Source organism: Somniosus microcephalus, chromosome 8, assembly GCF_052327205.1.
Source record: "Somniosus microcephalus isolate GS21.2 chromosome 8, FLI_Smic_1.0, whole genome shotgun sequence".
NCBI classification, from domain to species: Eukaryota; Metazoa; Chordata; class Chondrichthyes; order Squaliformes; family Somniosidae; genus Somniosus; species Somniosus microcephalus.
This window is the reverse complement of record NC_140994.1, coordinates 229,099,850-229,126,394: the sequence shown is the minus strand read 5'-3', so window position 1 is coordinate 229,126,394 and position 26,545 is coordinate 229,099,850. Positions and strand designations below refer to the sequence as shown.

Below are 26,545 nucleotides of genomic sequence, written 5' to 3'. Positions count from 1 at the left end.
TTATTAAGACAGACATGTAAAAAGAAAAAGATTAGTGAAGACAAATGTAGGTCCCTTACAGTCAGAAACGGGAGAATTTATAATGGGGAACAAGGAAATGGCCGAGCAATTAAACAAATACTTTGATTCTGTCTTCACGGTAGACGACACAAATAACTTCCCAGAAATGCTAAGGAACCAAGGGTCTAGTGAGAAGGAGGAATTAAAGGAAATTAGTATGGGTAAAAAAATAGTGTGGGAGAAATTAATGGGACTGAAAGCTGATAAATCCCCAGGGCCTGATAATCTGCATCCCAGAGTACTGAAAGAGGTAGCCATGGAAATAGTGGATGCATTGGCTGTCATCTTCCAAAATTCTATAGATTATGGAACAGTTCCTGCAGATTGGAGGGTGGCAAATGTAACCCCACTATTTAAAAAAGGAGGGAGAGAGAAAACCAGGAACTACAGACCAGTTAGCCTACAGACCAGTTAGCCTGACATCAGTAGTAGGGAAAATGCTAGAGTCTGTTATAAAGGATGTGATAACGGGACACTTAGAAAATATCAACGGGATTAGAAAGAGTCAACATGGATTTATGAAAGGGAAATCGTATTTGACAAACCTACTGGAGTTTTTTGAGGATATAACTGGTAAAATAGATAAGGGAGAACCAGTGGATGTGGTGTATTTGGATTTACAGAAGGCCTTTTATAAAGTCCCGCATAAGAGATTAGTGTGCAAAATTAAAGCACATGGGATTGAAAATTGGTTAACAGACAGGAAACAGAGTAGGAAGAAATGGGTCTTTTTTGGGGTGGCAGGCCGTGACTAGTGGGGTACCGCAGGGATTCACAATATATGTCAATGATTTGGATGAGGGAACCAAATGTAATATTTCCAAGTTTGCTGACGACACGGAACTAGGTGGGGTTGTGAGTTGTGAGGAGGATGCAAAGAGGCTTCAAGTTGATTTAGAGAAGTTGAGTGAGTGGGCAAATACATGGCAGATGCAGTATAACGTGGATAAATGTGAAGTTATCCACTTCAGTAGGAAAAACAGAAAGGCAGAGTATTATTTAAATGGTGATAGATTGGGAAATGTTGATGTACAAAGGGACCTGGGTGTCCTTGTACACCAGTCACTGAAAGCAAACATGCAGGTGCAGCAAGCAGTTAGGAAGGCAAATGGCATGTTGGCCTTCATTGCAAGAGGATTTGAGTACAGGCACAAGGATGTTTTACTACAGTTATACAGGGCCTTGGTGAGACCACACCTGGAGTACTGTGTGCAGTTTTGGTCTCCTTCCCTAAGAAAGGATATACTTGCCATAGAGGGAGTGCAGCGAAGGTTCACCAGACTGATTCCTGGGATGGCAGGACTGTCGTATGAGGAGAGATTGGGTCAACTAGGCCTGTATTCACATGAGTTTAGAAGAATGAGAGGGGATCTCATTGAAACGTATAAAATTCTGACTGGGCTAGACAGACTGGATGCAGGGAGGATGTTTCCCCTGGCTGGAGGGTCCAGAACGAGGGGGTCACAGACTCAATATACGGGATAGGACATTTAGGACCGAGATGAGGAGAAATTTCTTCACTCGGAGGGTGGTGAACCTGTGGAATTCTCTACCACAAAAGGCTGTGGAGGCCAAGGCACTGAATATATTTAAGATGGAGATATATAGATTTCTAGACGCAAAAGGCTTCAAGGGGTATGGGGAGTGTGCAGGAATATGGTATTGTGATAGAGGATCAGCCACGATCATATTGAATGGCGGAGCAGGCTCGAAGGGCTGCATGGCCTACTCCTGCTCCTATTTTTCTCTGTATCTATGTTTTGTGTCTCTTTGTCTCTGTCTGTGTGTGTGTGTCTCTCTTTTTTTCTCTCTCTCTCTCTCTCTCTCTCTCCCCCAGGGTTTCACCCCCTGGGATTATTGGGACCATACAATGTGCTTGTACAGGTTGAACTTGCGGTGTATTTTGTGATAGTTTTAATGACATTACTATGGAATGTTTTTGTGGTAAACTACACTTTTGCTTTAAGTGAAATTTGACATTTATCTGTGTACTATAGACAAGCAGAAGTTAATTAATTAATCATTTTCTTTATTTACAGTACTCAAAATCCCTTTTGCAATCGTTTTTTTGTAGTCACTGAGTACAATGCGAGGGGCAGCAACAGTACTCTAATGGAAACTGTCTATTGTAAATAACTGCAGTTTGCTAACCTGCTTGCACATACTCATCATCTACCGTGAATACAGTGGGATTGATGTGCATCTCCACATTTCTACTGACTTTAGCTACATAAAGGCTGTTGAATGGTGGTAGATAAGAAATAGTACAAAGATATACTATACAACAAAAGGTTGAAAATGCTGTGAAAAATGTTAAAAACATTATAAATGCTCCACTGGAGCCTTGGTGCTATGAATATTTAACATGGACACCAAATATGGGTCAAGATGATGCCAAGAAATTGGTGAATTAGCTTCATGTCCCTACAATTGAGGGCCAAGCAACTTTCGAAAACGAACTCCACTTTATTAATAAATAGAATTTGAATTAGATATTTACTTGTACTTTTATGTATTTGTTTTTGCCCACTCGAAACAAATGATTGTTGGTTCCCTCATGCCTCTTTCTGTGCAAGTTGGGTAGGATTGATTGGGGAATGTTACTCAAAGGGTTGACGGTGGATAGGCAATGGCAAACATTCAAAGATCGCATGGATGAACTACAGAATTTGTTCATCCCTGTTTGGCATAAAAATGAAACAAAAAAGGTGACTCAACCGTGGCTAACAAGGGAAATTAGGGATAGCATAAGATCCAAGAAGAGGACATATAAATTGGCCAGAAAAAGCAGTAAACCTGAGGATTGGGAGCAGCTTCGGGTTCAACAAAGGAGGACAAAGGGATGAATTAAGAAGGGGAAAATTGAATATGAGAGTAAGCTTGCAGGGAACATAAAAACTGACTGTAAAAGCTTTTATAGATATGTGAAGAGAAAAAGATTGGTGAAGTCAAGCGTGGGTCCATTGCAGTCAGAATCAGGGGAATTTATAATGGGGAACAAAGAAATGGCAGACAAATTAAATACATATTTTGATTCTATCTTCACAAAGCAGGACACAAATAACCTCCCAGAGATGTCAGGGAACATAGGGTCTGATGAAAGGGAGGAACTGAAAGAAATCAGTATTTGTAGGGAAATGGTGTTAGGGAAATTGATGGGATTGAAGGCGGATAAATCCCCAGGGCCTGATAATCTACATCCTAGGGTACTTAAGGAAGTGGCCCTAGAAATAGTAAATGCATTGTTGATCATCTTCCAACATTCGATGGAATCTGGAACAGTACCCATGGATTGGAGCGCAGCTAATGTTACCCCACTATACAAAAAAGGTGGTAGAGAGAAAATGGGGAATTATAGCCTGACATCAGTCGTGGGGAAAATGATAGAGTATTATAAAAGATGTAATAGCAGAGCACGTGGAAAACAGTGACAGGATCGGACAAAGTCAACATGGATTTACAAAAGGTAAATCGTGCTTGACTAATCTACTGGAATTTTTTGAGTATGTACAGGAAACTTTGTTTTATCCGGAAGTTGTATGTCTGGAAACCTCGATCTAACGGCAGAAATCAGCAGCCGTTTTTAGTTTTTTTTTCTTCTATCATTTTTTTTAAACAGTCTGTCTCTGGAAAGCCTCTCTGAAGCTGTTGCTAAGCTACAGAGATGCTTCCAAGGTACGGGCCGACTGTTTACAAGCTGTTGCTAAGCAACAGAGTTTGTTGTCAGATAAGGTGATGAAAACCTCCGTATCCTTCAACATTAGCGCTGGTCTGCCTGGAAGTTTTCATAGATCGACATCATGCCGGTCTCGTCGGTGCCGGATATCGCGAAGCTTCCTGTAACTGGTAGAATAGATAAGGGAGAACCAGTGGATGTGGTGTATTTGGACTTTCAGAAGGCTTTTGATAAGGTCCCGCATAAGAGATTAGCGTGTAAAGTTAAGGCACATGGGATTGGGGGCAAGGTACTGACTTGGATAGAGAACTGGTTAGCAGACAGGAAGCAAAGAGTTGGAATAAACGGGTCTTTTTCCGAGTGGCAGGCAGTGACTAGTGGGGTACCGCAGGAATCGGTCCTAGGACACCAGCTATTCACAATATATATAAATGACCTAGACGAGGGAACTAGTTGTAATATCTCCAAGTTTGCAGATGACACTAAGCTGGGTGGGCGTGTGTGCTGTGAGGAGGATGCCGGGAAACTCCAGTATGATTTGGACAGGTTGGGTGATTGGGCAGAAGCATGACAGATGCAGTATAATGTGGATAAATGCGAGGTTATCCACTTTGGTGGCAAAAACAGGAAGGCAGATTATTATCTGAACGGCAATAGATTGGGAGAAGGGGAATTGCAACGAGACCTGGGTGTCCTTGTGCACCAGTCGCTGAAGGTAAGCATGCAGGTGCAGCGGGCGGTTAAGAAGGCAAATGGTATGTTGGCCTACGTAGCGAGAGGGTTCGAGTACAGGAACAAGGATGTCTTGCTGCAGTTGTACAGGGCCTTGGTGAGACCACATCTTGAGTATTGTGTGCAGTTTTGGTCGCCTTATCTGAGGAAGGATGTTCTTGCCATGGAGGGAGTGCAGCGAAGATTCACCAGATTGATACTTGGGATGGCAGGAATGACGTATGAGGAGAGATTGGGTCGATTGGGCTTATACTCACTGGAGTTTAGAAGAATGAGAGGGGATCTCATTGCAATTTATAAAATTCTAACGGGACTAGACAGACTAGATGCAGGAAGGATGTTCCCGATGGCGAGGGAGTCCAGAACCAGGGGTCACAGTCTAAGGATAAGGGGTAAGCCATTTAGGGCAGAGATGAGGAGGAATTTCTTCACCCGGAGAGTGGTGAACCTGTGGAATTTCCTACCACAGAAGGCAGTGGAGGCCAATTCATTAAATATATTCAAGAAGGAGTTAGATATATTTCTTAAGGCTAAAGGGACCAAGGGATATGGGGAGAAGGCAGGGACAAGGTACTGAATTGGATGATCAGCCATGGTCTCAATTGAATGGCGGAGCAGGCTCGAGGGGCCGAATCGCTTACTCCTGCTCCTATCTTCTACGTTTCTATGTTTACACCCAAAGTTTGTTTAAATATGCGCGTGCTTAACAAATGGCCCCGAATTTGCGGTGGGTAATAACAGCGATCAAACAGTGTTTGCTGTCATTACCCTTTGAAACTGACCGCAACTTCAGGACTTAGCGCATGTACATCCTAACGTGATAATCCTGAAGTTGCGGTCAGTCATTCCGTGCTCCGACACTGGTGACGCTGTGACTTCCCCAGCCGGCAATCAGTGAAACTGATGAAAATTTGAGCTTTTCTGCAGTAATATTGCTGTTAAATAGCCCATTAAAAGTTAGACCTGGTTGGATTAGATGTAACTGGGGCTTTAACAGCACATTGACTGCTAAACAAACATTATGGCCCTGAAAAACTGAATTTCATTTTGTGTAGTGTCAAATTTCTCCATTATAATAAAAATTACAATTTTTAAGAAACTTTAAAAAGTATATATTTTTTTAAAGTTTGTGCATATTTACTTATTCCCCATATGTGAGCCCCAATCTTTGTTTTGCTCGCCATAACATTAAAAAAAAAAGTTAGAATTAAAGAAGCTTCTTCACTTCCTAGTTCCTGGTCTGTGAGAATTCTGCATTCTGATTGCCCGTTTATTGACATCACAGCACACTAATGGTCAAGCTAAGTCAAACACTGCACAGAAATGTGCAGCTGAGGTGCCATATCTAATAGTGTTTTAGGTTATTAAGCAACCTAACATAAGAAAAATGCAGTTACAGTTGAATGAGACTACATGCTGCTGTGGGAGTGCATGTTCTTACTGAACTACACTGATTTCAATTACCCATCGAAAAAGCCAAACTTGTCGCCACAGAGATCATGAGATTTTTGTGGGCAGCTTTCTTCGGGGCCAGCGGCGAATGCCTTTGCTTCGCTGCTGACTGCAATTTTTTTTTTTTCTTTGGGATTTGATTAAAAAAATTACTCTTATCAGAGTAAAAACAGAAAATGCTGGAAATACTCAGCAGGTCAGGCAGTATCTGTGGAGAGAGAAACCGTTAACGTTTCTCATCAGAACTGGAGAAGGTTTGAGATGTAACCGGTTTTAAGCAAGTACAGAGGCAGGGAAAGGGAGGAGGGGAGGAAAGAACAAAAGGGAAGGTCTGTGATAGGGTGAAAGGCAGGAGCGATTAAATGACAAAAGGGATGATGGTGCAAAACGAAAGGAGATGTTAATGTGACAAGTCAAGAAACAAAGGATGGGTCCAGAGGAGCTGTAAGTGAAAGTATCCGAATCATCAGCAGCAGCTGCCGTCCGTAAAAATGGGGACAGAGGTTATGATCTGAGATTGTGAACTCAATGTTGAGTCCGGAAGGCTGTAAAGTTCCTAGTCGAAAGATGAGGTGCTGTTCCTCGAGCTTATCAAAGTAATCCTGTTTGTCTGTGTAAAAATGCCTGGTGTTTCTGAATTACATTTCTGATCCATGAATACATTTCTGGAAATGTACACTTGTCCCTGATAAGCTATGAATATCTAATTCTGCTGTGGCATTGTAATAATGTTTCACAGGTATCAGAAAAAGTGAACTGCAGTGTATGTAACCGTTCCACCTTTAAGAGAACTATTTTAAGGGTTGCACTACTTTATCTTGGCTGCTGTATACTGTAATACCGGTGGTGACCACACCGGTATATAAGTGCTGTGTAATGATTTATTGGGCAGTTCCGCCCTGACCTTCAACCAGTGAAGACCTGTTAAATTTTACTCTTGTGGTCTGTGTAGTAATTCTCAATATAACACAGACTTAACAGTGGCGACGAGTACGATCTTACCCTGCGGCAGAGATACATCCAAGGCAGTTTAACGGGCGTCGAGAGGAGGCATCCGCCCTCATCATTCTGCTGAGAAAAGACTCGGGTCTGCAGAGCAAAGGAAGAATTCTGACACGAAGCCTTCCATCAGCAATAGGCAGTGATCATCCCTTCTATCACGGTGGTGGGTAAGCCGATCAGCGACGAGCAGCAAGTCGGCCACGTTGACTGTGAGTAGGGGAGAAAATAACAAAAAAAACGGAGGATATAAGGGCGGAGAACTCGACCACGGCCGGGGAAAAGAGCCGGACAGAAGTCGGGGCCAGAGGCGCTGAGACTGGGGCAGCGTAAGGCACGGAAGCCGCGGTGAATGCAAACGCAGCCGGTGCGAAAGACCGGGCTGCAAGCGGGCTGGGAGACGCAACAGCGCCGAGAGAGAGCTCGACCGTGACCGGTGAAAAAGGCCGGGCAGCTACCGAGGCTGCGAGGCGCAGCGACTGGGTCAGCGTAAGGCGCAGGAGAAAATTTAAAAAAAAAACGCGGAGAACTCAGCCGCAGCCGGGGGGAAAGGACCGGACTGCAAGAGGGACTGGGAGGCAAGATTTGCAAACCGCTGGGGGAGGGCGAACGCAGCAATACGGCAATCGCCATTACAGCCTGCGGGGGAGAAAGGCAAACGCGGGAAGCCGCCATTTTCGGAGGCGGGGGAAGAAGACCAGCGCGGGAAACCGCCATTTTGTAAAAGGAAAAAAAAATAATTCTTTTGTTTCTCAAGAAGATCGCGAGGATGCCTAAGCGTGGTAACATCAACGATTTCGATCCCGATGTTGAAGATTGGGCCACGTATGTAGAACGCATAGAGATATATTGTAAGGCAAATAAAATATCAGATGAAGATAAAGCACTAACCTTACTAAACTCAATGGGTGCGAAGACATACGGGCTATTGAAGCATCTTCTATCACCAGCTAAACCGGCGGATCAGACTTTCGCTAAAATTGTTGCGGTCCTGAAGAATCATTTGAACCCCACACCGCTGATGTTAGCGGAACGATTTAAATTTTATGCGAGAACGCAACTGAAGGAGGAAAGCAACGCGGAGTATTTAATTGAACTGCGTAAGCTAGCGAAATACTGCCAGTTTGGGGAAAGCCTGACACAGGCACTGAGAGACAAATTCGTGTGTGGGTTGTCGAAAGAAGGAACACAAAAGCGGCTACTTGAAGAGAATGATCTTACACTTGATAAGGCTGTCACTATTGCAGCATCGCACGAAGCCGCAGCGAGAGGCACTGCGGAAATGCAGCTGAAGGCAGCGGTACTCAGCGTAGATCAAATGGCTTTGGGTACAACGAAATGTTATCGTTGTGGAAAGACAACACACGATCAGAACCAATGCTGGTTTAAAAACCAGGAATGTAGAAAATGTGGCAAGCTTGGTCACATAGCTAAAGTATGCCGGTCAGGAAAGAAGACCAGCAACAAAAAGTCACCACAGGAAAAGTGCAGAAAGGTACATAAGGTGGCTGAGAAGAGTTCGGATGAACAGAATTCGGATTCAGACTCCAACAGCAAGGAACTGGGTAGTCTGAGAATTCACAACGTGAGTAAGGAAGCTGACTGACAAACTATCTGGGTCACACTGCAGATAGCAGGAGTCCAAGTGAAGATGGAATTGGACACCGGATCGGCGTTGACGATCATGAATAAGCAAGATTACGAAGAGTTATTCAAACATATTCCCCTACGGGATACGGAGATAGTATTGCAGACATACACGGGGCAAAAGTATACCCCATCGGAAAGATAAAAGTCAAGGTGATACACAAGGGCAAAGAACACCAAGGAATGGACTTATATGTACTACCTGAGGGAGGTCCACCACTTCTGGGACAGGAGTGGATCAGAAAAATAAATATGGACTGGCACTCCCTAAACGCAATAACGGTAGATTCCGGAAAAAAAGATGTCAAACCTGAACGATTGTCCAGAATATTGGATGAGGCTAAAGAGGTGTTCCAACAGGGACTGGGAACACTGAGAGGAATTAAGGCAAAAATCAAGATTGCAGAACATGCAAACCCAAAATTTTTCATAGCCAGACCGGTACCGTATGCGATACGACCTGCTGTGGAAGCTGAGCTGGAAGGGCTGGAACGTTCAGGAGTACTGTCTAAGGTGGACTGGAGTGAGTGGGCCACGCCCATTGTTCCCGTCATGAAGCGTTCATCGAGTAACAAGCCAGGGGAACCGGGGAAGGTCCGCATCTGTGGAGACTTCAAGATCACAGTTAATCCGGTGCTTCACACGGTGCAATATCCGCTTCCGCGGATTGAGGATATCTTTGCTTCATTGTCTGGCGGGAAACGCTTCACCAAGATAGACCTGGCACAAGCGTACTTACAGATGGAAGTTGAGGAAGAGTCGCGCCAGTATATCTCAATCAGCACGCACAGAGGCTTGTATCGATATAATAGACTGGTTTTTGGAGTGGCATCGGCTCTGGCAATTTGGCAGAGGGCCATGGAGCAGGTATTACCGGGAATTCCAAGCACTCAATGTTACTTGGACGATATCCTGATTACAGGAGATGACGATGAGGAACACCTTGCAAATTTGAAACTGGTGCTCACCAGGTTGAAGGAATATGGCCTTCGAGTTAATCGCCAGAAATGTGAGTTCTTTCAGAAACAGATCTCTTACTGTGGTCATGTCATTGACCAGGAGGGGCTGCACAAGTCACTTGACCAGATCGAAGCTGTTGTGAAGGCTCCCGCTCCGGAAAATGTATCCCAGTTGAGATCGTTCCTAGGGTTGATTAACTATTACCATAAGTTTCTGCCAAATCTATCCACGGTGCTGCACCCGCTGAATGCTCTTTTGCAGAAAGAAGTACCATGGAAGTGGAGCGAGGACTGTAAGAAGGCCTTTCGCAAAAGCAAGACATTGATCACCTCAGAGGAAGTGTTGGCTCACTTCAACCCAACGCTACCTATTCGTTTAGCTTGTGATGCTTCCCCTTATGGTATTGGAGCAGTACTCTCACACAAGTTGCCAAATGGCTCGGAAAGGCCAGTCGCATTTGCATCCAGATCATTGACCTCCGCTGAGCGCAACTATGCTCAGATAGATAGAGAGGCTCTCAGCCTGGTGTGGGGAGTAAAGAAGTTTAATCATTACCTGCAGGGCCAGAAGTTTACACTGCTGACAGACCACCAGCCGTTGGTATCCATATTCAACCCTAAAAAGGGCGTTTCCATTATGACAGCGCAAAGGCTACAGAGGTGGTCCCTTTTCCTAGGGGCACACCAATATGACATAGAATACAAAGGATCAAAACAGCATGGGAATGCTGACGGTTTATCACGCCTACCGTTGCCAACGGTAGAAGAGGCGCCTACAGTGGACCCAGTGGAGATGTTCCACTCAACCATAGTGGAATGTCTACCAGTAACAAATTCTACGATCGAAAAGGAAACAAGAAATGACCCGACTCTCTCACGAGTCTACGATTTAACGGTGAAGGGATGGCCAGCACATGGCGAACCACTGTTGCCAGCATTTTCGCAAAGAAGAGAACAGCTGTCAGTGTGCCGAGGAACTTTGATGTGTGGATCCAGAGTGGTGATTCCACCCAAATTCCAGCATTAAGTGCTAAAGGAGCTTCACGAGGGGCATCTGGGTGGAGTGAAAATGAAGAACCTAGCCAGAGTGTTCGTGTGGTGGCCAGGTATCGATGGAGACATCGAAGAAATGACCAAGAGCTGTCTAGGATGCCAGAAGGTCCAAAACGCCCCACCACAAGCTCCTCTGCATCCATGGGAGTGGCCCTCACCTCCATGGCAAAGGGTACATATCGACTTTGCTGGTCCATTTATGGACTCCATGTTCTTAATCGCGGTGGATGCACACTCCAAGTGGCCGGAGGTAATAAAGATGTCCTCCACCACCACGGAAAAAACCATCACAGTATTAAGGACCATATTTGCCAGGAATGGGCTGCCGGAACCGATCTGTTCTGATAATGGACCGCAATTTGTGTCCGAAGAATTCAGGAAGTTCTTAAAAAAACAATGGGGTTAAGCACTACACGTCCGCCCCATACCATCCCGCCACCAATGGATTAGCTGAAAGGTTTGTCCAGACCTTCAAGAAGGCCATAAAGGCCATGGGTAATGAAGACATAAATCTACAACATAAGGTAGATAACTTCTTGTTGGCGTACAGGAATGCAACACATGCGGTCACAAACCAAACTCCCGCCATGATGTTTTTCAATAGAAGACTAAGATGCCGGCTGGATTTGATCAAGCCAAACATCAGAAAGGACGTAGAGAACCGGCAATTTCAAGGCATGAATGAAAGGCCAACTAGAACCTTCCAGATAGGTCAACAAGTTTTGGCCCGGGACTACCGTACCGAGAAATGGCAGCCTGGAACTATTTGCACACGATTAGGACCGCTGATGTATACCGTGGACATTGGTGAATGCATAATAAGGCGCCATGCTGACCAGATCATAGCGTCATCCGAAAAGGGACAACCTACACCACAACTCTATACGCCTAATGATGAAGCAGAGATACCCATAGTATCTACCTCCGATCCGGTGATACTGGAACCAGATGAACCCGACACTGACATTCAAGCCGAATCGACCTTGCCAAAAGAACCTACTACACCACCGAAAACTACTACACCACCGAGACGTTATCCGGACCGAGTCAGGAAGCCTCCAGAGAGACTGAATCTGTGAACTGTTTTTACATGAAGTTGTGTATATATGTTATGCTTAATGGGAATATATACTGTTACACTACAATCCTCCCTTTTTAGGTTATGTAACCGTTCCACCTTTAAGAGAACTATTTTAAGGGTTGCACTACTTTATCTTGGCTGCTGTATACTGTAATACCGGTGGTGACCACACCGGTATATAAGTGCTGTGTAATGATTTATTGGGCAGTTCCGCCCTGACCTTCAACCAGTAAAGACCTGTTAAATTTTACTCTTGTGGTCTGTGTAGTAATTCTCAATATAACACACAGACTTAACATGAACCTCCACAGAAGGATTGGGATGGACAATATTTAACTGCATCAGAATTCATACAATCTGGAAGCATTAGATGATAGTTGATTCAATTATCATAGCACACTTTTTCCCCTTTACTTGCAAGTATGGATATAACCTATTTTCAGTACATCTTATCCTATCAAATCAAGGCAAATGTTCATCTCTTTATCAGTGGTCCTCTGCTCTGTGAAGTGTAGCAGTCTCTTCTATCTTGAACTTACAGTAATCTGTGTTTTTACTTGATAAACAAATGCACTCCCACAGCAGCATGTAGTCTCATTCAACTGTAACTGCATTTTTCTTATGGTAGGTTGCTTAATAACCTAAAACACTATTAGATATGGCACCTCAGCTGCACATTTCTGTGCAGTGTTTGACTTCGCTTGACCATTAGCGTGCTGAAAAAGAAGTTAGCTGGATAATTGTATTTTTTTAGTCCCTGTCAATACTAGAAAAGACTAAAGATGCAACCAAGCTCATTAAATTCTTTGGTGATGCAAAGATCAAGGACTTAACATCACCAGGTGGTGATGAGATTTAATGTTGCATTTATATTTGCATAACTGCTTCTGCAATATCAGCACTAGAGTCCTATAGAAATTGCTTCGTTAATATTGCAGAGCAGTTTCTGAAGCAGCCAGAACAATATGAAAATAATTACATTTTCAGTCATTTTAAAGTTGACTATGTGCTTGGCCTTTCCCGGTGGGTTTTATTCTTGCATGCTTTGTTTCCTGTATCTTTCTCTCTCTACCTTTCGACAGATTAAAAGAGAGTCAGTTTCCTAACAGTGGATAGAGAGCATACTTCTATTGTTCAGTGAATTTCATTTTCAGATCAATGGAGGAGAGTTACCAATCCTACTTGGTTATTGTGCTTTATAATTGCTGTTTCATTCTTAGCGGGCCGTATGTATAAGCTTTGCCTCAATTGATGGAAAACCAGCTTTCTCAACCTGCATCAGTAGCAGCAGAGAGACAGGTAATCTGTTTTATGTGGGCAATCGGCATTTTGGTCCCCGTGTCCACTTATCCGCATTTGAAAATTAAACCAGTGTGGTTTTGAATTAGCTGTGTTCTACCTAGGTCACCGAATGGCCTACTCCTATTTCTTATGTTCACTCTGCAAGAGCACTTCAGCAAGTCCCACTCCCCTGCCCTTTCCCCATAGCCCTGCAATTTTTTTTTCCTTCAGGTACTTAGCCAATTCGCTTTTGAAAGCCACGATTGAATCTGCCTCCACCACCGTTTCAGGCAGTGCATTCCAGATCCTAACCACTCGCTGCGTAAAAGAAGTTTTTCCTCATGTCGCCTTTGGTTCTTTAGCCAGTCACCTTAAATCTGTGTCCTCTGGTTCTTGACTCTTCTGCTACTGGGAACAGTTTCTCTCTATCTACTCTGTCTAGACCCATCATGATTTTGAACACCTCTGTTAGATTTCCTCTCAACCTTCTCTGCCCCAAGGAGAACCACCCCAGCTTCTCCAGTCTATCCACGTAACTGAAGTCCCTCATCCCTGGAACCAATCTCATAAATCTTTTCTGCACCCTCTCTAAGGCCTTCACATCTATCCTAAAGTGGGGTGCTTTTACCAGGCTAAGAGTTGAAAAAAGTAAAAAAAAAAAAAAAAAAATTCCACTGATTTATCATTTAAAAATACTTTAAAGAAAGGTAAGTTTATTTTTAGCCCTGTTAAAAATTTATTATTTTTTTCAAAAAATAAAATTTTTGTTTAAAATACTTAATTTATTGTAATTTAAAGTCATTTTAAAAATGTGATTTAAAAAAAAAAAAAAAATTTATTTAAATTTTACTATGTTTTGGGGGTGATCTCTTCATATATTTGGCAGGTCTTCCTGTCAAATGTATGAAGGGAGATTCCCTTCTCTGATTGGCTCCCCATGGCCCACGTGATCCCAGGGACGCTGCGAACTACCTGCGCCTTGGATACGTGGGCCCTGCGCACCAGCAGTTTGGAGAGGCCCAGCAATGGAACTCTGCGCCTCCCGGGAGCCCTCCGGTCCAGGCGCAGATTTTTCCAGATCGCAGCCCTCCGCCCGCGGGAGACCTGCGAACGGAATTTCTGGGCCATTATTCCAGCTAAGGCCGAACCATTGTTTTATAAAGGTTCATCATAACTTCCTTGCATTTGTACTCTATGCCTCTATTTACGAAGCCCAGGATCCGGTGCTTTTTCAACCGTTTTCTCAACCTGCCTTGCCACCTTCAACGATTTGTGCACATACACCCCCCAAGTCTCTCTATTCATGCATCCCCTTTAGAATTATACCCTTTAGTTTATAATGCCTCTCCTTGTTCTTCCTACCAAAACGCATCACTTCGTACTTTTCTGTGTTAAATTTAATCTGCCACGTGTCCGCCCATATCACCAGCCTGTCTATATCTTCTTGAAGCCTATCACTATCCTCCTCACTGTTCACTGTACTTCCAAGTTTTGTGTCATCTGCAAATTTTGAAATTTTACCCTATACACCCAAGTCCAAGCCAATATATATATCAAGAAAAGCAGTGGTCCTAGTACCGACCCCTGGGGAACACCACTGTACACCTTCCTCCAGTCCGAAAAACAACCGTTCACCACTACTCTCTGTTTCCTGTCACTTAGCCAATTTCATATCCATGTTGTCACTGTCCCTTTTATTCCATGGTTCAGTGGGTAGCACACTCGCCTCTGAGTCAGAAGGTTCAAGTCCTACTCCAGAGACTTGAGCACATAAAGCTAGGCTGACACTCCAGTGCAGTGCTGAGGGAGTGCTGCACTGTTGGAGGTGCCGTCTTTCGGACGAGACGTTAAACCGAGGCCCTGTCTGCTCTCTCGGGTGGACATTAAAGATCCCATGCCACTATTTCGAAGAAGAGCAGGGGAGTTATCCCCAGTGACCTGGCCAATATTTATCCCTCAACCAACATAACAAAAACAGATTACCTGGTCATTATTACATTGCTGTTTGTGGGACCTTGCTGTGTGCAAATTGGCTGCCGCGTTTCCCACATTACAAGTGACTACACTTCAAAAGTACTTGATTGGCTGTAAAGTGCTTTGAGATGTCCGGTGGTCGTGAAAGGCGCTATATAAATGCAAGTCTTTTTTCCATGGGCTTCAAGTTTGCTGGTAAGCTTATTATGTGGCACTTTATCAAACACCTGTTGGAAGTCCATGTACACCACGTCAACCGTATTGCCCTCCTCAACCCTCTCTGTTACCTCATCAAAAAACTCGATCAAGTTAGTTAAACATGATTTGCCTTTAACAATCCGTGCTGGCTTTGCTTAATTAATCTACACTTGTCCAAGTGACTGTTAATTTTGTCCCTGATTATTGTTTCTTAAAGCTGAGGTTATACTGACTGGCCTGTAGTTGCTGGGTTTACCCTTATACCCTTTTTTGAACAAGGGTGTAACATTTACAATTCTCCAGTCCTCTGGCACCACCCCCCGTATCTAAGGAGGATTGGAAGATTATGGTCAGTACCTCTGCAATTTCCACCTTTACTTCCCTCAGCATCCTAGGATGCATCCCATCTGGTCCTGGTGACTTACCTACTTTAAGTACAGCCAGCCTTTCTGGTACCTCCTCTTTATCAATTTTTATCCCATCCAGTATCTCTACTACCTTTTCTTTCTCTATGACTTTGGCAGCATCTTTTTCCTTGGTGAAGCGAGATGAAAAGTACTATTTACTACCTCAGCCATGCCCTCTGCCTCCATGTGTACATCTCCTTTTTTGGTCCCTAATTGGCCCCACCTCTCCTCTTGCTACTCGTTTACTATTTATATGCCTATAGAAGACTTTTGAATTCTCTTATGTTAGCACATCCTGTTCATCACAAAAAAACACCTATTTCTACCTCTAACATTGCCCAACCTCCTCCCTCCCCCACCTGACTATTTGCTGCTGAAACCCTCACCCATGCTGTTGTCACTCAACTATTACAATACTTTCCTGGCTGTCCTCCCAATCTCTGTAGAACTCCGCTGTCCATATCCTATTTTGCACTACAGGAAACTTTCTGGTATCCGGCACCGATGAGACCGAGCTGGTGCCGTTAGATCAAAACTGCCGTAGAAACCAGTGCTAATGTTAAAACATACGGAGCTCAGAGCTCCGTGTGAAGCAACAGCTTCAAAACAGTCGGCGCAGCTTGCAAGCGTCTAGCTGAAGCTGTTGCTTAGCTACAGAGACGCTTGCAGAGCCAGGACTGGAGAAAAGAAGCAACGAAAAGAAAAAAAAATGATCTGAACCGACTCCTGAATTTTGCCGGTAGATAGAGCTTTCCGGACATTTAACCTCCGGATAAACGAAAGTTTCCTGTATTACTCATGCACCCATCACCTATGTCCTTGCTGACCTACATTGGCTCCTAGACCCCCACCGCCTAACTTAAAGTTCTCCTCCTTGTTTAATCCCTCCATGGCCTTGTCCCTCCCTATTTCTCCAACATTTCCTAACCCTAAAAACCTTTCCCACCTGAGCTCTCCATTCCTTGGACTCCTGACCTCTTGTGGAGCTCCTCCCATCATCCCATGATTGCGGCATGGCGTTGCCTTCAGCCATCTGGGCCCAATGCTGTAGAATTCCCTGCCTAAAGTTTTACATCTCCCTCTCCTATTTGACGCTCCTTAAAACCCCTTTCATTGACCAAGCTTTTAGCTACCTCACCTAATATCTCTTCCTTCAGCTCAGTGTCCATTTTATTTCCTCGTGCCTCCATGAAGCATGTTTTACTACGTGACTGGCGCTATATAAATGCATATTGTTATTCTTTAACTGGCCCTAGGCTTTTCTGGGTAATATACAACATTACATAAATTGCGTGGAAATAGATTTATGTGACCGACATTATGTGATACGCAGTATTAGCTGTTAATGGTGTTGTTAAAGACTAGGAGGCTGAGCTTTTTTTCTGTTTGTTCTGTAGATGGACCAAACCCCTCTCTTTCGGTGATTGTGTTGGAGATGAATTGCCATTGGGTTGGGAAGAAGCATTCGATGCACAAGTTGGAGTCTATTACATTGATCACAATACACGTAAGCATTCCAATTATAGAATTATATATTGCTTCACCTCTAAGTGTTTAATTAATCAGAAACTACAAATCAAATTCCATTACTCTAGTTTTTTGCTGAAAAATAAATGTGTAATTTGTTTTGTGTTCTTAGCTCAATAAATGATGCATCTGCCCATGACAGTATTGATAGCAGTGACCACTGTGGAGATGAAGTCCCGTCTTCACACTGAGGACACCCTCCATCGTTTTGAGTGGCACTACCACCGTGCTAAATGGGATAGATTCAGAACAGATCTAGCAACTCAAAATTGGGCATCCATGAGATGCTGTGGGCCATCAGCAGCAGCAGAATTGTATTCCACCACAATCTGTAACCTCATGGCCCGGCATATCCCTCACTCTACCATTACCATTAAGCCAGGGGACCAACCCTGGTTCAATAAGGAGTGCAGAAGAGCACGCCAGGAGTGGCACCAGGCATACCTGAAAATAAGGTGCCAACCTGGGGAAGCTGCAACACAGGACTACATGCATGCTAAAAAGCAGAAGCAGCATGCTATAGACAGGGCTAAGCGATCCCACAATCAACGGAGCAGATCAAAGTTCTGCAGTCCTGCCACATCCAGTCGTGAATGGTGGTGGACCATTAAACAACTAACGGGAGGAGGAGGCTCCGTTAATATCCCCATCCTCGATGGTGGCGCCCAGCACGTGTGTGCAAAAGACAAGGCTAAAGCGTTTGCAACCTTCTTCAGCCAGAAGTGCCGAGCGGATGATCCATATCGACCTACTCCTGAGGTCCCCACCATCACAGAAGCCAGTCTTCAGCCAATTCGATTCACTCCACGTGATATCAAGAAACGACTGAGTGCACTGGATACAGCAAAGGCTATGGGTCCCGACTATCGTGCTGAAGACCTGTGCTCCAGAATTAGCTGCGCCTCTAGCCAAGCTATTCCAGTACAACTAGAACACTGGCATTTATCCGAAAATGTGGAAAACTGCCCAGGTATGCCCTGTCCACAAAAAGCAGGATGAATCCAACCCGGCCAATTACCGCCCCATCAGCCTACTCTGTCATCAGCAAAGTGATGGAAGGTGTCATCGACAGTGCTATCAAATGGCACTTACTCACCAATAATCTACTCACTGATGCCCAGTTTGGGTTCCGCCAAGACCACTCGGCTCCAGACCTCATTACAGCCTTGGTCCAAACATGGACAAAGGAGCTGAATTCCAGAGGTGAGGCGAGAGTGACTGCCCTTGACATCAAGGCAGCGTTTGACTGAGTGTGGCATCAAGGAGCCCCAGTAAAATTGAAGTCAATGGGAATCAGGGGAAAGACCATCCACTGGCTAGAGTCATACCTAGCACAAAGGGAGATGGTTCTGGTGATTGAAAGTCAATCATCACAGCCCCAGGACATCGCTGCAGGAGTTCCTCAGGGTAGTGTCCTAGGCCCAACCATCTTCAGCTGCTTTATCAATGACCTTCCCTCCAACATAAGGTCAGAAATGGGGCTGTTCGCTGATGACTGCAGTGTTCAGCGCCATTCACAACTCCTCAGATAATGAAGCAGTCCATGCCCGCATGCAACAAGACCTGGACGACGTTCAGGCTTGGGCTGATTCGCGCCATAGAAGTGCCAGGCAATGACTATCTCCAACAAGCGAGAGTCTAACCACCTCCCTTGACATTCAATTGCATTACCATCACCGAATCCCCCACCATCCCCATCCTGGGGGTCACCATTGACCATAAACTTAACTGGACCAGCCACATAAATACTGTGGCAACAAGAGCAGGTCAAAGGCTAGGTATTCTGCGGCAAGCGTCTCGCCTCCTGACTCCTCAAAGCCTTTAAACCATCTACAAGGCACAAGTAAGGAGTGTGATGGAATAGCCTCCACTTGCCTGGATGAGTGCAGCTCCAACAACACTCAAGAAGCTCTATACCATCCAGGACAAAGCAGCCCAATTGATTGGCACCCCATCCACCACCTTAAACATTCACTCCCTCCACCACCGGCGCACCGTGGCTGCAGTGTGTACCATCTACAAGATGCACTGCAGCAACTCACCAAGGCTTCTTCAGTAGCACCTCCCAAACCTGCGACCTCTTCCACCTAGAAGGACAAGGGCAGCAGGCGCATGGGAACACCACCACCTCCAGGTTCCTCTCCAAGTCACACACCATCCTGACTTAGAAGTATATCGCCGATCCTTCGTCAGTGGGTCAAAATCCTGGAACTGCCTACCTAACAACACTATGGGAGTACCTTCACCACATGGACTGCAGCAGTTCAAGAAGGCGGCTCACCGCCACCTTAAGGGCAGCTGGGGATGGGCAATAAATGCTGGCCTCACCAGCAATGCCCACATCCCATAAACGAATTTAAAAAAAAAATAAAAAAATAAAAAAAAATCCCACAATCAGATTGTGGGATCATCAAACTGTTGTCACCTCCTTGAAGGCTTTGCACATGCTCTGTTCAATTTTTACAAAATAAATGTAAACACAATCTCATGGTTTATTATCTTTCAGAGACAACACAGGTAGAGGATCCTCGGGCTCAGTGGCGACAAGAACAGGAGCGCATGTTGAAAGACTATCTGGTAGTAGCACAGGATGCACTAACTGCACAGAAGGAAATCTACCAAGTGAAGCAACAGAGATTAGAATTGGCCCAACAGGAATACAGGCAGCTAAATGATGTCTGGAAAGATAAATCTGGTTCCCAGAGCAGCTGTGAGTACTGAAACTATTTCCTTCTGCTTGATTGATTTTTAAATGCAATGTTAAATTAATGGAGAGTTTCATCCACTTATCCTAATGTACAGTATCTGTGAAAAAGCTTAAGATGCAGGTGTTCCCCACTCTGGGACTTAGTCTGCAGCCAATTTCTGACTTTTGGTTAATGATTTCCGTCTTTTGGTTAAGGAGTTCCCCAGTTCTGGTTATTTGGATTCCCACTCTGGGACTTAGTGGGTTAAATTGGGTGCCTTTGCGCCTCCCGTTAGCGCCCCTGGAGGGCGCAAATGGCTTTGCGACCGGGCGCAGCACTGATATCGACTCCTGCCATATTGGGCGGGAGTTTTGCGGTGGCGCTACAGCTTTTGTGCCCCGATCTCCTTCGCCCAGAGGTCGTGACGTCATCGCCGTGTGCATCGCCCAGGACCCAAAATTGACTTCCACCCCCTGCAGCAGTGCCAGTTGAGAACACAGACAGCTGCAGCAGGTGTGCATCGGGCAGCCAGCCGCTTTAGGGGCGATGTTTAAAGGCGAGGTGGCCGAGATAAGTGGGGGGGGGGGGAAAAACTTACCTTTCCTGTTCTAGTTTTTTTCGCGGGCTCCTGCCGGCGATTGATCAGCTTGGCACTCTGCTTGAGTGCCGGGCTGATTGCGCAGGGTCATGGCTGCCTTGGAGGTCCGGGTAGGTACTTTTTAAATTGCAGAGCCTTCCTTTTAAGGGAGCGAAGGAGCCTTTGAACGCGGTAGCGCTGCACGGCCCAGTGTGCAGCGCTGCTGAAGTCTCTGCACCGTTTCCTGATGTTAGTGCCCTAAAAAGGAAGTGGAGTGCTTGATTTAGTGTTCCACTTCCCTCTTGGGGCGCTAAAACTCAATTTCGCGGTCGCCGACACTAATTAGCACCGGCTGCTAAGGTTAGCGCCCCAAAATGGTTGATACCAAATTTTCCCCCCTTACTTAGGGGGAACTGACCAACTTTAAATGCAGATTCACCAGAATGATACCAGGGTATAAGACAGAGATCAATAGATTTTTGTTCGGTAAGGCTCTGCAATCTGGAAAGAATGTTGTCCATTGCTTTTCTAAAGGAGCTGTGATTGCCAGTTTATACCACCTTAACTTTGTATGAGCGTTATAGAGAGTACAAATTATTCTGTATTTGTATGTATGGTGCTTTTAAGAGCCAACATTTTCATGTGTGAATATTTTTGTGGTTGTTTTTCAGTATTCTCAGGCTCTTCGTCTAGTACTAAATATGACCCAGACATTCTCAAGGCAGAAATTTCAACAACAAAATCTAGGGTAAGAACAAGCATAATTAATGAAGTTGTGATTATCAGTTTTTATGGAGCCACCAAATTGGTCAAACTTATCATTTAGAATTCTTGTAATTTGCAGCTGTGGGATGCTTATTCATATTACAGAACTTAAAGTTTTAAAACCAGAATCTGGTGAGATCTGGCACTGTGAGTGTGATGTTATCTGATAGGGCCACCTAAAGTAAAAATTAGAAACATAACTTGGGTACCACGTAGGAGAAAATAAAAAGTACACAAAAATGGTTTTGTGGAAAAACAGAGCTTGAACAAAATCCGTAAACAGACAGGAAAATCAATTAGCAAATCAGTCAAGGAAGGAGCTGAAAGCCTCAATGCCTTTATTCAGTTATCTCCCTGTCCACTAGCCCTGCCAGACCCGACAGCGCCCTTGGTCTTAACTCCCCAGGTGCAAAGCCAAGGGAGATTGACTAGTATCTTTTAAAAACATTTCCTCTTATTATTGCCATTACCTGCTGTTGTAAAATAATTAACTTATTTATTTGCGGAAAAACAAAAGTGCTCAAAAGTCCATCTGCAAATTAATATTTTGAGAGTTCAAGCCTTTTATCAGAACCCAGACCTGATTTTCAGTTTTTATTTCAGATTTCCAACATTTAATTTTTTCCTTTTATCAACTATTTACTTTTTGATTTATGTGATTGTGATGGCTTTGACAGTGTAAACGGACAATCTCTTCACAGCAGAGATCAGCATTAAACTTGATTTAAATGTGGAATTCTCTTGGTAATTTCAGAAATACTGGATAGAGGAGAGCAGATGAAACATTTAAGATTACAATGTGATGTGTATGCTAAGTATTTAGAATGCTGTATGAGTGGCACTTTTAGGAGAGGAGGTGGGAAAACAATATAGTATAGATGTGCAGAAAACTGCACAATATAGAGGGTATACATCATCATATATGTAAAACAATGTTATGCTTTTTAATTATCTAATAAACACTTGTGGGGAAAAAAAAAAGCCCAATGCTTTTACACTATTTTTCACTACAATAGGTGAATAAACTGAAGAGAGAGCTAGCTTACATGAGGCAGGAACTTCAGTACAAAGAACAAGGATTTGAAACTCTTAAAGCGTAAGTATAAGACTGTAAAAGCTTTTTTTTCGAAAATTAACTTTCATATAAGGAATTTGTGTAAGGCTAAAGTACAATCTTCAATAGAAATAGCTATACCACTTGTCAGTCGTATTCAAATACATATTCTTCAGGTAACACAGGGTTGATGAGGGCAATGTGGTTGATGTGGTGTACATGGACTTCCAAAAGGCGTTTGATAAAGTGCCACATAATAGGCTTGCCAGCAAAGTTGAAGCCCATGGAATAAAAGGGACAGTGGCAGCATGGATACGAAATTGGCTAAGTGACAGGAAACAGAGAGTAGTGGTGAACGGTTGTTTTTCGGACTGGAGGAAGGTATACAGTGGTGGTCCCTGGGGGTCTGTAATAGGACCACTGCTTTTCTTGATATATATTAATGACTTGGACTTGGGAGTATAGGGCACAATTTCAAAATTTGTAGATGACACAAAACTTGGAAGTATAGTGAACAGTGAGGAGGATAGTGATAGACTTCAATAAGATATAGACAGGATGGTGGAATGGGCGGACACGTGGCAGATGAAATTTAACGCAGAAAGTACGAAGTGATGCATTTTGGTAGGAAGAATGAGGAGAGGCAATATAAACTAAAGAGTACAATTCTAAAGGGGGTGCAGGAACAGAGAGACCTGGGGGTATATGTGCACAAATCGCTGAAGGTGACAGTGCAGGTTGAGACAGTGGTTAAAAAAGCATACAGGATCCTGGGCTTCATAAATAGAGGTAAAGGCCTAGAAATTCGGTTGGTTGCGCCAGCAATTAGCGCCTAAAGAGCCCGTGATTTGGGGCGTTACCCAATTTTCGGGCGGGCGCGCACAGTGAACCCAGCGCTTCCTGCCATATTGAGTAGCCTTTTAGCGCTGGTGCTAACTCTGCGCCCGCTCGCGTGCGCAACCAGATCATGACATCATTTCATTGTGCAACGCCTTTTTGGCGCCCCGTTCCGGAAATTCAGTGGCGCCCCCCTCCGTTCCGCCTGGCACTATTAGTGACAGTTGGATGGAACGTTACCAGGTCCTTCTCGTACTCGGGGGGCGCTCTTTAAAGGGGACAGCACTAGTATAAAACTGACAGCCATTTGGCCTGGCCATACTGCTCACTGCTGGAGAGAGTTGCAGACCTTCAGTGGCACAGACTTGTTATTATTGAGCCAGAGGAGCCTTGGGACCTTCAGCCCTGTTCAGAGCAGTTGGATCCAGAAAGCTGACTGCGTCTTATTCGTCGGCCAGAATAATGGGAGCTGCTTTGGAGGGGAACGTCATCCTTGCTGAGCAGCTGGCAGGGGCACAGAGATGGAGGGAGAGAGGGCCGGGATTGGCCAGAAGGAGGAGGGCCAATGGACGTCGCCAAATCCGACCATACGCTGCCAGGGTTTTCAGGCACCAGGTCTCCTACCTTACCATGTCGGAGGAGCAGTGTCAGCGAAGGCTGAGATTTGGTACGGATGTTGTCTCGGAGCTGTACCACCTGCTTGCTGGGAATCTGCAGCCGTGGATATGGTGCAGGACCTCTCTCGGTGGCCGTGAAAGTCACTGTTGCGCTCAACTTTTACGCCAGTGGATCGTTTCAGGCAGCAGCTGGGGACATAACTAATATCTCTCAATTTGCGGTGCATTGCTGCATCCGGCAAGTTACAACTGCCCTCTACAAAAGGAGGCGCGAATTCATCACCTTCCCTCTGACCCTGGAGAAGCAGGGAGAGCGCGCATAGGGCTTCGCGGCTATTGCGGACTTCCCCATGGTGCAGGGGGCCATTGATTGTACACACGTGGCTTTGCGGGCGCCATTGCAGAATCCGGAGGAGTTCCGTAACCGAAAGGGGTTCCACTCCCTTAATGTGCAGCTGGTCTGTGATCACTGGCAGATGATCGTGGCGGTGAACGCACAATTACCTGGCAGCAGCCATGACTCCTTCATCCTGCGGCAGACCTCAGTGGCTGACCTTTTTGAGGCCCTGGCTCACCCATGAGGCTGGCTTCTGGGCGACAAGGGCTATCCTCTCTGCCCATGGCTCATGACCCCGCTCCGTTTGCCCACCGCCCCGGCAGAAGAGCTTTACAACAGCAGCCATCAGGCCACCAGGAACATTGTGGAGCACACAATTGGTGTGCTGAAGCAGCGTTTTCGCTGTCTAGACCATTCGGGGGCTGCCCTACAGTACTCGCCGGAGCATGTGGCGCGCATCGTTGTTGTCTGCTGCATGCTCCACAACCTGGCCATTCGACGCACCCAGCCAATGCCAGCTGACCCTCAAGGTCCAGCAGAGCAGGCGGACGAGGAGGTGGAGGAGGAGGAGGAGCATGTGGGCGAGGAGGAGGAGGATCAGGAGGAGGAGCAGGAAGATGGGAGTGCTCCAGAAACTGGAAGGGCCGTTCGTCAGAGGCTCATAAGGACTCGGTTCTAGGCCCCTCGGCCGGAATGGTGGCTGTGAATCGAACAACGCCCTCCGTTTCGCTGTAAGCCTATGAAGGCCTCGATGATTGTAAATAGTGTACAGCTCGATTGTAAATAAAAAGTTTTCTTTATTTTCAAACAAGTGCTTCCTTCCAGCATGACAACGTAATGGTAACAGAAATCATAACTAACAAACTAACAGATAACTGTCTGGCAACCCGGCGAAACTAACCAAACCATAACAAACAAACACAACAGGTGTGGACTGCCTTAAAACCGGAAAAAGAGACGTCTTAGCACCTCCCTCTACTGGTGACCCCTTTGATGGAGACCGATTCCTCTTACGAGGTCGGCCCCTTCCCTCCCTGCAGCTCCTCCGTAATGGTACCCCAGTGGCTGGGTCAAGGCTGGGGGACGCCTGCTGAGTGTCTGGAGGCGCTGAAGCCCCTGAGGGATGGCCTGGGCGACCTCTGGGCTTGGAGGTCCTGCAAGCAGGCTGCTCCAACTGGGCATGTCTGCTAGCAGTGTGCCACGCAGGTGGTGGCAGCTGCTCTGCTGACATGCCAGCATTGGCATCAGGACTGGTCACATGCAGAGAGAGGACACTTGCACTGTGGTCGGCCGACACACTGGCACTCTGACGGTGCCGCACCGGATCATCCGCCGTTATCGACTGCTCCACAGATTCATGGCCTGCTGTGGTGCTGCAAGGGCCTGGGGTGATCCTGCCTGATGCTACGGTGGCAGCAGTGAGTGTTCGCGTGGCCTCAATCTGCGTGTGGACGAGGCCAGCAAGTGACTGCGTGGCAGCAGTGAGGACCTGCGTGGCAGGTGTCAGTGCTTCGGAGAAGCCATGAACAGTCCTTTCCACTGCTTTGGACAAGGCCTGGATAGACCTTTCCACTGCCTCGGACAAGGCCGGAACAGGCCTTTCCACTGCTTCGGACAAGGCCGGAACAGTCCTTTCCACTGCTTCGGACCAGCCCTGGACAGACCTTTCCATTGCTGCCCCGAAGCCCTGGACAGTCCTTTCCATTGCTGCCCCAAAGTCCAGCACACTCTTTGCCAGTGTGTCGATCGACTCGGGCATCCTCCCCACTGCAGCCATCAGCTCAGTGTGCCTGAGCCGGGCCTGGGCGCTCATTTCCGCAAGGCTACGCACCTCCTCTGCACTCTGTGCAGCAGTCATGGTGGCCTGCCTCGCCCTCCGGGGAGACGACCCCCGAGCGTCCCTACCCCCCGTGCGTTGCTGCAGGCCGCTGGTCCCTGCAACTGGCTCCTCATCCGAGCTCCCCTACCCTCAAGGGAACTACTATCCCCAGTCTCCACATGCGGGGGCTCCCCTGAGGCTGGCACGGATGGTCCGGCTTCTTCCTGGTCGTCGCCTCCGGAGGCACTTGCACTGGCAGCTTGAGGGGCCGGCTCCCGAGCTGGTGATGCAGCATCTGAAAGCAGGGAGGTTGAAGAGTGGCTTTAGCAAAAGGACAGTTTGGCAGCAAGGGATGCAACAGTGCGGCAATGCTATGACATGGGTCCACATTGAGAAAGCATGCTGGTGGGGGAAACAACTGAAAGGTGACAGCTGTAATAGTTGAGAACCTTACCATCGCTGTGGACAATGGGGTCGGCAGCTGCAGTGGTGACAGGACCACTCAGACGTCCTCCCACAATCTGGTGGACTCTCTCCTCGAGATCCGTCAGAGGCTCCACTTGAGGACGGCCTCCTCTGGTGCGAAGCTGATCCTTTCGAATCTGCACCAGCTTGGCCTGCAGGGCAAAGGACGGGAAGTGATGTTACATGATGCCCTGAGTTATCATCTCATGCCCCCCATGGTGGAACAGCCCTTACATGATGCCCTGAGTCAAATGTGGATGTGTGTGACCAGAAAGGGCCACTGGGGTATCGCGCACCCTGTAGCCATAAAGTCAGGTGCTCATGGAGGGATGCATAAGTTT

General features: G+C 46.0%; 1 protein-coding gene across 1 annotated transcript in view; it reads left to right on the top strand.

The window, feature by feature from the left end:
• wwc1 (WW and C2 domain containing 1) overlaps nucleotides 1–26,545 on the top strand; it is a 158,761-nt gene that overhangs the window by 19,379 nt on the left and 112,837 nt on the right. The window contains exons 2-5 of the mRNA XM_085995775.1: nucleotides 16,917–17,026; nucleotides 19,553–19,756; nucleotides 20,982–21,058; nucleotides 22,092–22,171. Coding sequence (XP_085851901.1) covers nucleotides 16,917–17,026; nucleotides 19,553–19,756; nucleotides 20,982–21,058; nucleotides 22,092–22,171 — 471 coding nt within the window. The remainder of the gene's footprint in view (nucleotides 1–16,916; nucleotides 17,027–19,552; nucleotides 19,757–20,981; nucleotides 21,059–22,091; nucleotides 22,172–26,545) is intronic.